Source organism: Eimeria tenella, genomic scaffold (assembly GCF_000499545.2).
Source record: "Eimeria tenella Houghton genomic scaffold, Eth_scaff3, whole genome shotgun sequence".
Lineage (NCBI taxonomy): Eukaryota > Apicomplexa > Conoidasida > Eucoccidiorida > Eimeriidae > Eimeria > Eimeria tenella.
This window is the reverse complement of record NW_013542870.1, coordinates 154995-171043: the sequence shown is the minus strand read 5'-3', so window position 1 is coordinate 171043 and position 16049 is coordinate 154995. Positions and strand designations below refer to the sequence as shown.

General features: G+C 55.0%; 5 protein-coding genes across 5 annotated transcripts; 1 reads left to right on the top strand and 4 right to left on the bottom strand.

The window, feature by feature from the left end:
- Window positions 1-1097: 1097 nt before the first annotated feature.
- Window positions 1098-5213, bottom strand: ETH_00019325 (uncharacterized protein; the record flags this gene model as incomplete). Its single annotated transcript, XM_013375725.1, has 1 exon — window positions 1098-5213. The coding sequence occupies one exon, from the start codon at window positions 5211-5213 to the stop codon at window positions 1098-1100; it is 4116 nt and encodes a 1371-aa protein (XP_013231179.1).
- A 453-nt stretch (window positions 5214-5666) lies between these two features.
- Window positions 5667-6577, bottom strand: ETH_00019320 (uncharacterized protein; the record flags this gene model as incomplete). Its single annotated transcript, XM_013375724.1, has 2 exons — window positions 5667-6005; window positions 6293-6577. 2 exons carry the CDS (start codon window positions 6575-6577, stop codon window positions 5667-5669), a joined length of 624 nt encoding a protein of 207 aa, XP_013231178.1.
- A 276-nt stretch (window positions 6578-6853) lies between these two features.
- On the bottom strand, window positions 6854-7390 carry ETH_00019315 (uncharacterized protein; the record flags this gene model as incomplete). Its single annotated transcript, XM_013375723.1, has 1 exon — window positions 6854-7390. One exon carries the CDS (start codon window positions 7388-7390, stop codon window positions 6854-6856), a length of 537 nt encoding a protein of 178 aa, XP_013231177.1.
- A 661-nt stretch (window positions 7391-8051) lies between these two features.
- On the top strand, window positions 8052-8873 carry ETH_00019310 (uncharacterized protein; the record flags this gene model as incomplete). Its single annotated transcript, XM_013375722.1, has 2 exons — window positions 8052-8345; window positions 8835-8873. 2 exons carry the CDS (start codon window positions 8052-8054, stop codon window positions 8871-8873), a joined length of 333 nt encoding a protein of 110 aa, XP_013231176.1.
- Window positions 8874-9333: 460 nt separating this feature from the next.
- ETH_00019305 (GTP-binding protein, putative) lies at window positions 9334-14754 on the bottom strand (the record flags this gene model as incomplete). The annotated part of the gene is made up of 13 exons (XM_013375721.1): window positions 9334-9383; window positions 9510-9585; window positions 9678-9718; window positions 10172-10326; window positions 10634-10746; window positions 11288-11386; window positions 11770-11832; window positions 11936-11981; window positions 12279-12364; window positions 12724-12851; window positions 13116-13303; window positions 13726-13766; window positions 14740-14754. 13 exons carry the CDS (start codon window positions 14752-14754, stop codon window positions 9334-9336), a joined length of 1101 nt encoding a protein of 366 aa, XP_013231175.1.
- Window positions 14755-16049: the final 1295 nt, after the last annotated feature.

Genomic DNA, 16049 nt, shown 5'->3' with positions numbered 1-16049 from the left:
CTAAATATCTTTAGGGAAAACCACAAACTGCCCATTCTAATTCATTTGCAGCTATTCGCAGCAGCACGAGGCTCAATGCCGTTTTGAACTCGACGCCGCACTACTAGCTAGCTAGCTGCTACTACACCAGGCTTAGCATTAGCTAGCTAGCTAGTTCTATACAACGCCTAGCATCAGCTAGCTAGCTACTCCAATACAGCGCCTAGCATTGGCCAGCTAGCTACTACTATAAGAGGCCTAGCATCAGCTAGCTAGCTGCTCCTACACGAGAACTAGCTGCTCCCCTACCAGGCGTAGCATTAGCTAGCTAGCTGATCCCATATCAGATTTGTCACTAGCCAGCTAGCTGCTCTTACACTAGGCCTAGCATTAGCTAGCTAGCTGCTACAATGCCAGGGCTATCACTAACTGGCTCGCTACTCCTATACGACGTCTAGCATTAGCTAGCTAGCTGCTCCTATACGAGGCCTAGCATTCGCCAGCTAGCTGCTTCTATACCAGGCTTAGCATTCGCTAGCTAGCTACTCATATACGAGGCCGAGGCCTAGCACTAGCTAGCTAGCTGCTCCTATACGAGGCCTAGCAGCTAGCTAGCTGCTATTACACCTGGCGTAGCATTAGCTAGCTAGTTGCTACTATGCCAGGGCTATCATTAGCTAGCTAGTTGCCCACATATCAGGCTTAGCATTAGCTAGCTAGCTAGCTACTCCTATACGAGGCCTAACATTAGCCAGCTAGCTGCTCCTATGTCAGGGGCAGCCACACAGCTAGTCTAGTGCCAGCCTGGGGTATATTAAAGAGTGCCTGTTTTGCTGCTGCTTCTGCTGCTGCTTCTCATCCCTGGAGCTGCTTCGTCTGTAGCTGCTGCAGCCAGCCACAACAGCAAAATCCACATATGACACAACACCCCACAACACCACCTTTAAAAGGGGAAGCAGCAGCAGCAGCAACCCCCTGCTGCTGTTGCTTCCAAGCTGTTTGTCAAAGTGAAAAAGCCACTTCGCAACTGCTCCCGAGGAGTCAGTTGTTGCTGCTGGCGCAGGCAGCAGCAGCAGCAGCTGTTTCCTTAGCAGCTGCTGCTGCTTCCTTAACAGCTGCTACAGCTCTATTGGCCTCGCAGCTGTTCCTGCTGCTGCTTGTGTGTCAGTCAAGTGCTTCGTGAGGCCTGCGTCATGTAAAGTGAACTCATAAGCAACAAAAGCATCCGCTGGAGAAGCAGCACCAGCAGCAAGAAGACACATGTCCTGCAGCAGCTGCCGCACCCTAGGGCCTCTGAACACTTCAAGACAGTGCAGCAGCAGCTCCTGCTGCACCGGATCCAACTCCTGCAAAGGGGATCGTTTGCTGCTGCCTCCTGCGGCGGCCCCAGAGCTGGTGCTACTTGCACCGCCGCTGCTGCTGCTGCTGCTGCCGCTGCTGCTGCTGCTGCTGGGCTCCTTCAGCCAGGATGAAACGCATAGCAGCAAAGTGCTGTTGTACCTCTCGCCCCACTGCGCGAATACCTTCCATAGCACGGCCAGACTCTCGATGCCCCAGACGCCCAGAGAGCCGAGGATAGCTGGCAGCAGCTGCTGCAGCTGCTGCTCTGTTTGGTGCTGCTCTTCCTTCGGGCAGCAGCAGCAGCAAACGTACAAGTAACTTAAACACCTCTTAGCCACCTCTGCGTCGTCGCCCCGCAGAATGTGCGCACACAGCACGAGCGACTGTTCGTATGTTCGGCTGCTGAAAAAGCTGCTGTCGCCTGCTGCTGCTGCTGCTCCTTGCTGCTGCTGCTGCTGCTGCTGCTGTTGCTGCTGCTGCTGCTGCTGCTGTTGCCCAGAAGCTGACGCGAAGGCCGACAGAAACTCCAGCAGCGGGATGTACGCATCAGCCATGTCCGGGGAGAGGTGAGGGCTCAGGTGTACATACAGCTCAACTGCAGCAGCAGCATCATGTGAGATTCGCTGACGCACCAAACCCTGCAGCTGCGCATTTGCTGCTGTGACCTTCAGCAAGTCGGACAGCAGCACGATGCAGCAGCCCTGCAGCGCCACAGCAGCTGCGACGCTCGGCTCCTGCTGCTGCTGCTGTACTGCAGCAGCAGCAGAAGAAAGACACGATTCCACAATCAAAATCACAGCTCCCCACATGTCTTGTGCATCTTCTCTGCAGCCCAGAACAGCCAGCAGCAGCCGCAGACACCGCAGCGCCCGGACAAAGAGAGCCCCTCCTGTTTCCGTGTCTTGCTGCTCCTGCTGCTGCTGCTGCTGTTGCTGGTAGTACTTCTCGGGCTTCTGCAGCTGCGGCATTCGGGGCTTCAAGTCCAGCAGCAAAGAAAAAGGCAAACGGTCTCTGCCAGCTCCCACCCGCGGCGGTGCTGCAGGGCAGTGCAGCAGCACATCTTGCACAAGCTGAAGCAAATAGACCCACAAGGGAGTGTCGTTGCCTTGTCCTTGCTGCTGCTGCTGCTGCTGCTGTTGCTGCTGCTGCTTCAGGGAGCAGCTAGACCCGTGCTTCTGAAGGAACTCTTGCTGCTCCTTCGGCGACCGCAGCAGCAAGAGCGACAGGCAGTCGCTTGCTGCGCTGGAGTCGCTGCTGCCAGCAGCAGCAGCAGCAGCAGCTGCAGCGGGGCCCCTGGACACTTCAACCTTCTCTGAAAAAAAGGCAGCAGCGCAGCAATCGAGTCGCGCAAGGAGGCGTGCTGCCTGCTGGCGCCTGCTGCTGTTACTGCTGCTGCTGCTGCTGTTGCTGCTGCGGATGCCCTCCGCCGTGTCTTGCAGAAGCTCGCAAACAAGACACATCATGTCGAGGGGCGGGAAGTTCTGCAGCAGCTTAATCACTGCAGCATGCAGCGTGCCATCTACTTGTGGCTGCTGCTGCGGGGCTGCAGCAGCAACAAATCGGTAGAACTCGCGGAGCTGCTGCAGGCGCCTCTCCGCCATGACGGCCGGGTCTGCGGTTGCAGCAGCAACGGCAGCAGCAGCAGCAGCAGCAGCCGCAGCGGCTGCATTGGAAACGGCGGCTGCAGCAGCTGCAACGGCCTCCGGGGAGGAGTCGGTGGGGAGGTGCTGCTGCTGCTGCAGCTGGAGGTCCTCGAGAGCAGCAAAGCCGAGGTGGTGGCCGCCCCAAGTGGCCAGCTGCAGCAAAGTGTCTGCAACAAGCGGCGGCTGCAGCAGCAGCAACCTGCCAATGGACCTCACAGAAGACACCCAGAGGGCTGACAGCAGCGGGTGGCAGCAGCAAACCGAAGCAGTCAGCCCCGACTGCAGCCCGTCATAGACAGGGTCTTCTGTGAAATGTATGGTGACTTTGCGCAGCAGCAGCGCAGCAGCAACAGCAACTCGGGGCTCCTGCGGCAGCCGCTCGAGCGACAGCAGCACAGCAGCAAGCGGCAGCGGGATGCCATTAAGGGTTTCAATAAGGGCGTCGCAGAGCAGCAGCAAACTCTCCGCAGCGCATGCGTCGGCCTTGTCGACTGCCTGCAGCAGCAGCGCAGCAAAGAAAGACAGGAACTGCAGCAGCTGCTGCTGCCCACACGCCTCGTACAAACTCAACAAGTCCGTCAGCACATCTCCAGCAGCATCAATGAAAGAAACCCATTCTTCATTTCCTTCGGACTGCCAGCAGCAGCTGTCGCGGCGGCTGTGGCGCAGCAGCGCGGAGATGCAGCAGGGAGCAACAGCAGCAGCAAGCTGCTGCAGCAGCTCCTGCTGCAGCAGCCCGTCCCGCCGCATTTCCTTCACTTGGTCCCAGAAGGCGGAGACCCGCAGCCACGTGAGGGGGTTCGCCTGCCACAGCAGCAGCAGCAGCCGGCCCGCTGCAGCAGCAGCAGGCAGCAGCAGCAGCTGCGGGTGCCCCTCGATCACCGTCAGCAGCACGCCGCACCAGCGGATGAGCGCGGCGGTCTTGCTGCTGCGCGGCTGCTGCTGCAGCAGCAGCAAGTTGTCCTCGACGTCCTGCGCGAGCTGCTGAAACTTCAGCAGCAGCTGCTGCAGCAGCAAACCCTCCGGAGTGTGCGCAGGCATTGTGGGGCGCCCCCAGAAGGCCTCGAGGCCCCCCGGAGCTGTCTGTACACCCCAGAGAGCCATGAACGCCGGCAGCCGCGGAAGAGCAGCAACAAGACAATCAGTTAAAGAACTTTCATGAAAAAAAGAATTTAAAGAAGTTCCCAAAGACCTGCAAAGATCTCCCACGGGAATGTCTGCTGTTTCCGCGCCTTCGAGCCACACCGACAGGAGCGCCAGCGCCGCCTCCCCGCACTTCGCCTCCACGCTGCTGCTGCTGCTGCTGCTGCTGCTGCTGCTGCTGGCCGCCACCGCCGCTGCAGCAGCAGACAGCACGCTGGTTCCGAAGGACAAAACTGCAGGACGAGCAGCAGCAACTGCTCGGCTGGGGGCCCCATCCAAGTGCCTGCGGGGGCCCCTCGAGGGAATATCTAAAGAACGCAAAATGGAGGGGAGAGCAGCAAGTGCTGCTAAGCTGACCCAGAGGCTCCAGTCGAGGGCCAGGCTGCTGCTGCTGCTGGTGCTGCTGCTGCTGCTGCTGCTGGTGCTCACGCTGCTCGCCGGCGACAGCGGCGACGCCGCTCGGCTCCGGCTCCCGAACGAGATCAGCTGCGCCACCGGCTCCCACAGCTGCTGCTGCTGCTGCTGGTCCTCAAACTGCTGCTGCTGCTGCTCCTCCTCCCCCTGCTGCTGCTCCTGCTGCTGCTGCTGCTGCTGGTGCACGTCCGCTATCCGCTGGAAGGCAAGCGCTGCCAGGCAGTGGCCCAGCCGCCCCCCCACCGCGTAGCTGAGCTGCTGCTCGTGCTGCTGCTGCTGCTGCTGCTGCTCTTGCATGTGAATCACAGCAGCAAACAGAGCAGCAGAAAGCTCGTCCTTGTGCTCTTGCGGAAGCAGCAAACCCTCATTCTCTATCTTCCACGCCAGCGTCTGCGCCCCCGCGAGCTGCAGCTGCTGCTCCTGCTGCAGCAGCAGCTGCCGCGCCACAGTCCAAGCAGCAGCAGACCGCTGAAACTGCAGCAGCCAGCTGTTTGCTGCTGCCTTCTTCTGAGGGTCCGGGTTCGTGTACAGGCACTCGAGCTGCTGCTGCAGCAGCAGCACTAGGTGCTCCCCATCCTCCCGCTCGCCAGCCGCTGCTGAAGCTGCTGCTGCTGCTGCTGATGCTGGTGCTGCTGCGGCGTCAGCAACAGCAGCTGACGAGCAGTAGCCTGAGGGGCCACCCCGGGGCTCCATGGTCAAGGAGGAACAAAGGCATCTGCTGCTGCTGCTGCTGCTGCTGCCTGCGTCGCCGCGGTTGCTGTAGCTGCTGCTGCTTCTGCTGCTGCTGTTGCTTCGGGATGCCTGGGGGCTTGCTGCGACGCACCTGGTCGCGAGCAGCTCCTGGGAAACAGCAGCTAAGCAGCTCCTGCTGCTGCAGGCTGCTGCAGGCTTCAGCGCAGCAAGTTGGCAGCAAAGCACATAACCTGGGACCTAAATTCTCAATTAAAAGCATTAAATATCTTAATTTAAGCCACCAGTGTGCAAACAAAAGGCAAAAACTTTGCTGCGCTTCTTCTTGCTGCAGGGCCTCAGCGGCGGTCGCATGCGCCGCGGCTGCAAGATCACCAGCAGCCCCAGCTGCTGCACTCCACAAGTAATTAAAACAAAAATAATTCCAAAAAATTAGAAAATAATTCCTTTTTAAATTCAAATTCTGCCCAATTTTGAGACAAAGCGCGCAGTTTGCTCTATTGCTGCTGCTGCCGTCGCTGCTGCTGCCCCAGTGTGTGAAGCGCTGCAGCACGAAGCAAACCTCCCGCGCAGTAGCAGCGAAGGCTCTTGCTGCTGCCTTGCTGCAGCAGCAGGCACAACTGCTGCAGCAGCAGCCGCTGGGCAGCCAACAGCGCCGCAGCGCCGCAGTTGCAGCGGCAGCTGCAGCAGAGAGCACGCGAGTTTCCGAGGCAAATACAGCTCGGCACGCAGCAGCAGCAGCAGCAACCGCAGCAGCTCATATTTGTAGCAGCAACTCTCCACGGCGCGAATCAACTGCAGCACAAGCAACCCGAGCAGCTACGGAAACAGCAGCAGCAACAGCTGCTGCAGCAAGAGCCGCAGCGGCAGCAGCTTCTAGCCGGCAGTGCCGGGGCCAGCCCTTGCACCGCCATCACTAGCAGCAGCAGCATCAGCAGCAGCAGCAGCAGCGTCACCGGCAACAGACGCAGGATCGCCCTCAAAACACCAGCACAGCAGCAGCAGCAGCAGCAGCAGCAGCAGCAGCAATGGGCGGGGCTTCAGTTCCGTGGGGGCGCGTGGGGGTTTTCTTTTCCTCCCACCGGCTTTTCAGCAGCAGCAACTTTCGTTTTGTTGCTGCTCTTTGCGGCTTTTCCTTTTGTGTCTGGAGCAGCGCGCAGCACGTGCCTTCCGGCCACGTTGCTCTCATTCAAAAACGAAAAGATGGTCAGCTGCTGCTGCTGCTGCTGCTGCTGCTTCTGTTGCTTTTGGGGCAGGCGCGTGGATGGAGACGCTGCGGCGGCCGTTGAGGGTGCAGCAGCAGCAGCTGCTGCTGCTGCTGTTGTTGCTACTGCTGCCAGGGGTAGTGGGGGGATTGCCGCCGGCATATTCTTTTGGTGCTGCTGCTGCTGCTGCTTAGGGAAGATTTTGCTGCAGGGGTGCTGCTTATTTGGCTGCTCCTGGTGCTGCTGCTGTCGCCGTGGCTGCTGCTGCTTTCGCCTTCGCTGCTGCTGCAGGTGCTGCTGCTGCTTTCGGTGTCGCTGCTGCTGCGGTTGCTGCTGCTGGTGTTGCAGCTGAATTCATTTTGCATTTTATTTTTAATTTAATTTAATTTGGCAATAAACATTTCCTAGTGGATCTTCGCTTCCGGGCGCAGCGGGCGTTCAGGTGTACGTACACCCCGCGGCCTCGCGCAAGCCACCAGGTGTACAGCCACTGCTGCTGCTGCTGCTGCTGCTGCCGCTGCTTTTGTTTGAAGGTTCTGTTTCCCCTTTTTTGTACGGCGAAGGAGAACTTTTTCTTTTTAATCCTTTTCGCTCCAAACCCATTTTGTTTAGAGTGCAGCCGCTGAAGAAAAAGCTGTTGGCCAGCGCAAACACCAAAGACAACAAAGAGATCGAGGTGGCCTGCTGCTGTTGCTGCTGCTGCTGTTGCTGTTGCTGCTCGGCCGCTGCGGATCTTGCTGTTGCTGCGGCTGCTCTCCCGCCGCTGATCGTGCTGTTGCTGCTGCTGCTTCTCTGCCGCTGCAGATCTTGCTGCTGTTGCTGCTGCTCTTCCACTGCAAATCGCGCTGCTGTTGCTGCTGCTGCTGCAGCAGATTCTGGCGCAGCTGCTGCCCTCGCAGCTGCTGCGCTCAAGTGCATGGGCGGCTGCTTCTTTTTGCCGATTTTCTTTATTTGTTTCTGCTTCTTGTTTTGCATTTCTGCTGCATCTTAGCCTCAGCATCTATTTACTTATTCTCTTTAATTTTAATTTATTTCTTTTTATTTTAATTCATTTTTTTAATGTTCTCTTGTGTTTTATTTTATCAAAGGCTTTTATGCAGGTCCGCATACGCCCCAAAATTGCCTTCGTTCCCGAAATATATCTTCAGTTCGGACAGCAATATGCAAAGGAGTAAATCTTGCTGCTGCTGCTGCTGCTGTTGCTGTTGCTGCTGCTGCTGCTGCTGGCTGTGGCCGCTGCCGGTGCGTCTTCGTGTAATGTGTGCTGCAGCTGCAACTGCCGCTGCTGCTGCTGCTGGTTTGTGCATTTGTCGTGCTGCTACTAGCAAAGTAGAGCTGAGGAAGTGAACTTAGACACAAATTCAGCAAATGTGGGGAGCAGCAGCGGCAGCAGCAATGCACCGAGGCAGCAGCAGCAGCTGATGAGTACAGCAGCCCCACAGAATCGCTAAGTTCATGCAAGAAGCAAAAAGCGAAGCGAGCAGCAAAGAGTTAAAGAGAAAGCAGCAACAGCTACCCAGTGCAGCACTGCAGCAAACAGGCAAATGCTGCAGCAGCAAATGTTGCACCAGCAAGTACCGCAGTGCAGCACGTGCTACAGCAGCAAATGCTGCAACAGCAAGTGCTATAGCAGCAAATGCTGCAGCAGCAAGTGCTGCAGCAGCAAGTGCTGCAGCAGCAAGTGCTGCAGCAGCAAGTGCTGCAGAAGCAAGTGCTGCAGCAGCAAATGGAAAGTGTGGGGCCCTGTTGGCTTTCTTTTGTGTTTAGGTTTTTAGAAAAAGAAGCAAAAACCGACATCTGCACAGTTTGCAAAAACTTCACTTTTGATGAATTAACTGCTGATGAAGAAAAATCCCAAAATGCAAAAAATGAAATTCTCGAAAGGCTCAAAGACGCAGCAGCATTCTACAAAGTCGTCATCACAGAAGCCGTCAGACTCTTACGCTGCTGCTGCTGCTGCTGCTACTTTTGCTGCTGCTGCTGCTTTTGCTGCTGCTGATGTTGCTGGTGTGGTTTTTTGCTGCTGCTACTGCTTCAATTGCTGTTTTTGCTGCTGCTACTGCTCCTGCTCCTATTACTGCTTTTAGCTGCTGCTACTGCTCTTGCTGCTGTCTTTTGCTGTTGCTGCTGCTCCTGTTGCCGTGTTTTGCTGCTGCTCATGTTGCTGTTCTTTGCTGCTGCTGCTGCTCGTGGCCCGGTGCCATTGGCGGTGGCCTGGCACCCGCTCCTCCTGCTGCTTGTGTGGCTGCAGCTGCGGTGACTGACATTGCTTTTACTGCCGCTGCTGCTGCTGCTAATGCTGCTGCTGCTAATGCTGCTGCTGCTCGTAGCAGACAAAAGTGCAGTCCTAGCAGTGGCTGGACATATTAAATAATATTCTCTTTATTTGTCTTTTTGTGTATTTGTGGACGAAATTCAGAAGATCATTTTGAGGGACCCAAACGCCGAGGAGGACTAAAGCTTCAGCAGCTGCAGCAGCTGCTGCTGTAGCAGCAAAGGCTGCTGCAGCACAAGCTAGTGCGCCCGCAGCAGCACCCCGCAGCAGCACCGGTAGTTTGCTGCTGCTTCTGCTGCTGACTGCATACATCGTTTTTGGTAGGGAGACAGCAGCAGTCTCACATCCTTTCTCATTAAAAGTACATACAGAGACGCAGCAACACAGCAGCAGCTGCTGTCACAGCAGCAGCTGCTGTAGTTGCTGCGAAAGTATTTGCTGTTTGCGCAGCAGTGGCTGCCGCCGCTGCAGCAGCTGCTGCAGCTGCTGCACTGCTGGCCGCTGGTGCAGCAGCTACGCGATTTAGTAAAGCTGAGGTTCACGAGTGCGAAAATCAAGTAAACGCACTTCCGCGTGCCGCCGCTGCAGCTGCTGCAGCTGCTGCAGCTGCTGCCGCTGGGCAGCAGCAGTCGCTGCTGCGCAATTAGGTTTTTTTGACGATTTGAATTACATCTTCGTCCGCCAGCTCGTGCCCTGCATGCAAAGCGGCAGCAGTTCCACGAGGTGTCGAGACACCCCGACGTGCAGCAGCTGCAGCAGCAAGTGCAGCAGCAGCAACAGCCGCAGCAAAAGCAGCAGCAGCAGCAATAGCACGCGCACCTAGCCCAACGTGCTGCGGCTGGTGCTTCGCACTAGCCCCCCAAACGAAAGCGAACTTGAAGTCCTTTAGTAAATCCTGAATGCATGCATGCCGCAGCAACAGCGCTAGCATTACAAGCAGCTGTCTTAGCAGCAGCAGCAGCAGCAGCCACAGCAGCAGCAGCGAACCTTATGAATCAAAGAGACGGCGTTTCCTACGGTGCAGGGGCCTGCAAAGTGGAAAACGCGCAAAGGAACAATCCCGAACGGATTTTGCAAAAAAGTAAAATTTGGAGTTAAAAAGAGAATTTAAAATGAACTTCAAAAGGTGGAAAGCGCCGCAGAACAACAGCCACTACCCCTGTCTGAGGTGTACAGACACCCGAGAGTCACACACTTGATCTCATGCATGCATGCATTTAAAATATCCTTCATGCTTTCTCGCTTTCCCTGTTTCCTCTCCACTTTTATCAGCGCGAGAACGCACATCTGCATGCGTGCATGCATGCATGCATGCATGCATGCATGGTGTACAATAAGTATGCATGCATGCACGTGCACAATGCATGCATGCGTGCACGCATATGTAAAACAACAGTACGCATGCATGCACGCACGCACGCACGCTAGCATGCATGCATGCACGCTAGCGTGCATGCATGCATGCATGCATGCATGGTTACCTCTTTGTCCGGTGAGGATAATGGGCTCCGTGAAGTCCGGAAGTTCGCCTTTCTTTTTGGTGTACAGACGCTTTATTTCCAAACCCTCAAATACCACTCTTTTCAGCCGCTCCAAATTCCACCCCGCCTGGCTGCTAACCACCACACTGTTCGGCCTGCACTCAGCCAGATGCATGCATGCATGCATGCATGCATGCATTACAATGCATGCATGCATTCTAATGCATGCATGCGTGGCTTGCTTCAGTCTCTTCTCGAGAACAGCTCCGGCTCTTCTCTCCAGCCGCCAGCAACGGCGAGTTACTAAACGCATCCATGCATGCATGCATGTCAATGCATGCATGCATGCATGCATGCGTTTACTAACTCACGCATGCATGCATGCGTGCATGCACGGGGCGTTGGTTCTGCTGCTGCTGCGTTGGGTTGCGGTGTACGTACACCGCAGTGGGGGCGTCTCACCTGCGGGCGAGTTCGTCGATTTCCTTCAAAGTGAGCATATCCACTTTATTGTAAACATAAATGCATTTCAAAAACCTCCGATTTCCTTCAATTACGTCAATAAAAGCATCCGTCTGCAAAACCCCAACCTCCACACTGCTGCGGAGAAGGGTTTAGGGTTTGGGGCTGCTAGGGTTTAGGGCCGCTACGGTTTGGGGCCGCTAGGGTTTAGACCTCCTAGGGTTTGACACTACTAGGGTTTCGCGCTGCTAGGGTTTCCTGCTGATAGGGCATACGGCTGCTAGGGTTTACGGCTGCCAGGTTTTGGGCTTGCTAGGGTTTAGGACTGCTAGGGTTTAAGGCTGCTAGGGTTTAGGGCAGCTAGGGTTTAGGGCAGCTAGGGTTTAGCACTGCTAGGGTTTAGAGCTGTTAGGGGGTTTAGGGCTGCTAGGGTTTAGGGCAGCTAGGGTTTGGGGCTGCTAGAGTTTGGGCTTGCTAGGGTTTAGGACTGCTAGGGTGTGGGGCTACTAGGGTTTAGGGCAGCTAGGGATTAGCACTGCTAGGCTTTAGGGATGCTAGGGTTTAGGGCTGCTAGGGTTCAGGACTGCTAGAGTTTAAGGCAGCTAGGGTTTAGGGCTGCTAGGGTTTGGGGCTGGCATCCTGGAGTGTACGTACACTGCAGTCCTCGCGAACAACAATGTCTGCGTTGAATATTCTGTACTCATGCAGAATTTGCTGCACTGCTTTTTGTGTCAGCTGCAGCAAAACGCACTTCTGCAGCAGCAAACCCTCAGCGCTGGCCTCGGGCTTAGGGCCGCGGCAGCAGCAGGCAGCAGCACCAGCAGCAGGCGGCAGAAGCAACGGGACACATCACCAGTCGCAGCAGCAACAGCAGTGCTGCAGCAGCAACAGCAGTGCTGCAGCAGCAACAGCACTGCTGTAGCAGCAACACTGGCAGCAGCTAAGTGACAATAACGGCAGCAAACGAAGATGCGATGTGCTGCACTAGTGCAGCTGCAGCAGCAAAAGCAACAGCAAAAAAAATACAGCTGCAGCACCAACTGTGACAATGGAGACGGCAGCAGCAAGACAAGCAACATCAATAGCAGCAACAGCAGCAGCAGCAGCAACAGCAGCAATAGCAACAGCAGCCTGACCTCCGATTGGGGCACAATAAAATTGACGGTGAGGCCTCCGGCTTTCTTCGGCTTGAAGCTCACCTGCAGAAACCACGCAAACCCTAAACCCTAAACCCTAAACCCTAAACCCTAAACCCTAAACCCTAAACCCTAAAGCCTAAACCCCAGACTCTTCAGCACTTACATTCGCCGGCTTTTTGTTAAGGCGAATTCCTACAGCCTCCAACTCGCTGCACAGAAGAGCCCAAGCTCAACACTAAAGCAGCTACACGAAGTGCAGCAGCAGCGGCACCGCTAGCAGCAACAGCAGCAGCAGAAGCAGCAACAGCAGCAGCAGCAACAGCCGCACCGCTAGCAGCAACAGCAGCAGCAGAAGCAGCAACAGCAGCAGCAGCAACAGCAGCAACAGCAGCAACAAGAGCAGCAGCAGCAGCAGCAATAAAGGCACCACCCGCAGCAGCAGCACCAAAAGCAGCAGCAGCAACAACAACAGCAGCAGCAGCAACAGCGGGAGGAAGTGGTCTTACCGCGTGAGAAGCATCTGCTGCGTGTCATCTTTGGTGCTGTCTAAAACCATTAGAACCAAATCACAAGAATGGGCAACAGCAATAACCTGTAGCAGCAGCAGCAGCAGCAAGAAGCACTTTGCTTCAGTTTATAACTGAAAAGGTGTCCAGCCAGCAGCAACAACAACTGCAAATTCCTGCTGCAGCGGCACACGTCATTGCTGCTGCGGCGCAGCAGCAACCGACCCTCCATCAAGAGCAGCAACACAGCAGCAACAGCAGCAGCCGCAAGAGTAGCGGGAGGAAGCGAGTGAGCACAGCAGCAGCAGCCGGAGCAGCAGCAGCAGCAAGAGTAGCGCGCGAACACGGGCGCGCAGCGGCGGCAGCCGGAGCAGCAGCAGCAGCAGCAGCAGCAGCAGCAGCAGCAGCAGCAGCAGCAGCAAGCAGCAAAGCTGCTGCTGCTAACCTGCCGGCCGCGGCCCCGCCCCTCCGAAGCCCCTTCTATAATTCCGGGTAAATCCAGCAGCTGAATTTTTGCGTCATCGACGGTGAACATCGAGGGTTGGCAGGTGAGGGTGGTGAATTCGTAGGCGCCTGCGCGCAAACCCTTTTTTAGGGTTTAGGGTTTGCGGCTTCCGCCCGCCTTCTGGAGCACTATAGACTCACCCGCAGCCGCAACAGCAGCAGCAGCAGTCCGACAGGCAGCCACCCGCAGCAGCAGTGGCCCTTGGCACTGCAGCAGCAGCAGCAGCATCCGCACCCGCATCCGCAGCAACAACAACAGCAGCAGCAGCCTCCGCATCCGCACCCGCAGCAACAGCAGCAGCAGCAGCAGCAGCAGCAGCAGCAGGGGCGCACCGACTGCGCTGCGCTGCTTCAGCTGGCCGTCCTGAGGGTTTGCGTCTGCTGCTAAGGAGTTCAGCAAAGTGCTTTTGCCCACAGAAGGAAACCCTATTAGACAAACCCTCGCGTCGCCCTGCCGCGCCACTTCAAAACCCTCGCCCTTGGGGCCCCCACTGCGGCTCGTGCCCTCCACCAGCTCCGACCTGCGCGCGGCTTAGGGTTTAGGGTTTAGGGTTTAGGGTTTAGGGTTTGGGGTTGGGGTTGGGGGGTGGGGGGGTTGCGGGCTGGGGTTGGGGGTTTCGGGCTTTGGGTTTAGGGTTTGGGGTTTCGGGCTTCGGGTTTGCGGTTTAGGGTCTGGGGATTAGGGTTTGGGGTTTAGGGTTTCGGGTTTAGGGTCTAGGGATTAGGGTTTGGGGTTTAGGGTTTGGGGTTTTGAGGGGAAAATTGTTTGAAAGGTAAAAGGAGCTTCTTGCGTCTAAAATGAACTATCTCAATTCAAAAGAACACTTAATTTAAAACCACTTTAACTCAAAAAAGAATACTTGATTTAAAACTATTTTTATTTAAAGAAGAATAATTAATTAAAACCTTTTAAGTCTTTAAATTTAGAACTTCCTAGACTCACCGCAGCCTCGCCAGCTTCGCCTTGAGGCCTCCCAAATGGTGCTGCAGCAGCAGCAGCAGCAGCAGCAGCGCAGCAGCAGCAGCAGTGCAACAGCAGTGCAGCAGCAGCGCAGCAGCAGCGCAGCAGCAGCTGCTGAGGTGTACGTACACCCCAAATCTGGGGCTGTGTACGCTAAAGGCGGCATTTAGTCGGAGCAAAAAAAGTGGAATTAAAAAAATTAAAAAGTTAAAAATATATAAATTAAAATTATGAAATATAAAAATATAAAAATATAAAATCTGGAGAAAAGGGAAAAAGAAGTTGAGGATAATATCCGCAGAAGCAAAATGAAACTTGCAATTAAAACTAAAACAAAGAGATGAAAGTAAAATAAAATAAAGTTAATTTAAAACTAAATTAAAACTAAATTAAATCAAATTAAAATTAAATTAAATTAAATTAAATTAAATTAAATTAAATTAAAAAACTTCTTGCTTCAGCGGACTTCTGTGGCTTTGTTCTTTTGGGTGCGGGATATCTCATGTTCAATTTCTTTAATTCTCTGCAAATAAAAAAAGAAAAGAAAATTAAATTGCGTTTTAATTGCATTTTAATTGCATTTTAAATGCATTTAATCGCATTTAATTGCATTCTAATTGAAGTTTTATTCTTTATTTCATTTAATTCAAGAAGAGTCAAAAAAACTGAAAAGAAATAATTGAAAAGGAAAAAAATTGAAAAAAACAGCAGCAGCAACACAAGCAGTAACGTATAACAGGGGGTTATAAACGGGGGAAGCAGCAGCAGCAGCAGCGGTGGCAGCAGCAGCAGCAGCAAACTGAACAGCAGCAACAGCAGCAGCAGCAAGAGCACGAGCAGCACCTGTTCCAACAGACGTAGCAGCATTATTGCCAACAGAGAAACCAGCTGATGCAATAGGAGCAGCAGAGGGAAACAACAGCAGCAGCAAAATCAGCAGCAGCAGCAGCAAAATCAGCAGAAGCAACAGCAAAATCAGCAGCAGCAGCAGCAAACCTCAAGAATCCCCATTGTGTCTTGCTGCACAGGAAAAAGGGGAACAGCAATAAGGGAATCGGCAGCCCCCTAGTGGCTCGATGCTGCTGCTGCTGCTGCTGCTGCCTTTGCTGCTCCTGCGGAAGCTCCTGCTGCTGTTGTTGATGGTCTTGCAAATGCTTCGGATGCCGCCGCTCCTGCTGTTGCGGGCGTTGCTGCTGCTGCTGCTGCCGCTGCTGCCGCTGCTGCTGCTGACGTAGATATGTGGGGCTGCGAGTAGAACAATCGTTCTTGCTGCCCTTGCTGCTGCTGCGGTCCACGCCGCTGTTGCTGCTGCTGTTGCTGCTGCTGTTGCTGCTCCTCTTCGGTTCCTGCTGCTGCTCCCGTAGAAGCTGCTGCTGCTCCTGCAGATGCTGCTGCTGCTCGTGTAGATGCTAATGCTGCTGCTGCCTTCTCCTCCGGCGCTTCTTACTTGAGTATAGGGCAGCCCATGCGGCAGCAGCCTCTACACTGCAGCAGCAGCAGCAGCAGCAGTAGAAGGAAAACGCGGAGAAATCAGCAGCAGCAGCAGGACACGAGGTGCTGCAGTTTCTTAAAATCAATCTCAATATTTCCTACAACATTTCTTTTGTGCATCAAGGAGACCAGCAGCAGCAGCAGCAGCAGCGGCATTCCGAATCCAGGGTCACGGGGGGCCCCCAAGATGGGGGGCCCCTCAAGACCCTTCACGCGGCCTTGCTGAGCCTTTTGCCTATTTGATCATTATTGAAATTTAAATAATTAAATATTTAACTGACAATTAATATTCAAATGGGCTTGAAAAACAGTTGTGGCCCTCTTTTTGCTGGAGTTGCTGCAGCAGCAGCAGCTGCTGCTGCTGCAGTATCGGGGCCTCAGCAGCTGCTGCTGCAGTGTAGCTACACTTGAGCACAAACAGCTGCCTCACGCCTGCAGGCCCTTTAAATATGGCTTCATCTGTTGCCAGCGCAGCATTTGCTGCTGCCGCAGCAGCAGCAGCAACCGCTGCAGCTGCCCGACCCTCCTCTTCAATGGCAGGAGCAGCAGCAACAGCAGCAAAAGCAGCAGCTTCTGCTGCTGTAGGTGGCCAGCTTGCTGCTGCTGTTCATCCAGGACGGCGTGTTCCCCACCGGTTAGGCCCGTCAGCAGGAAGAGCAGCAGCAGCTGTCCCTGCAGCAGCAGGGGCGGCAGCAGCAGCAGCAGCAGCTGCAGCTGCGGCAGCAGTCACACGGCCTACTTGCTGCTGCTGCAGCAAAGGCAGCAGCTGCTGAATGGCGGCTCCTGAAGCAGCAGCAGCAGCAAACGAAGCAGCA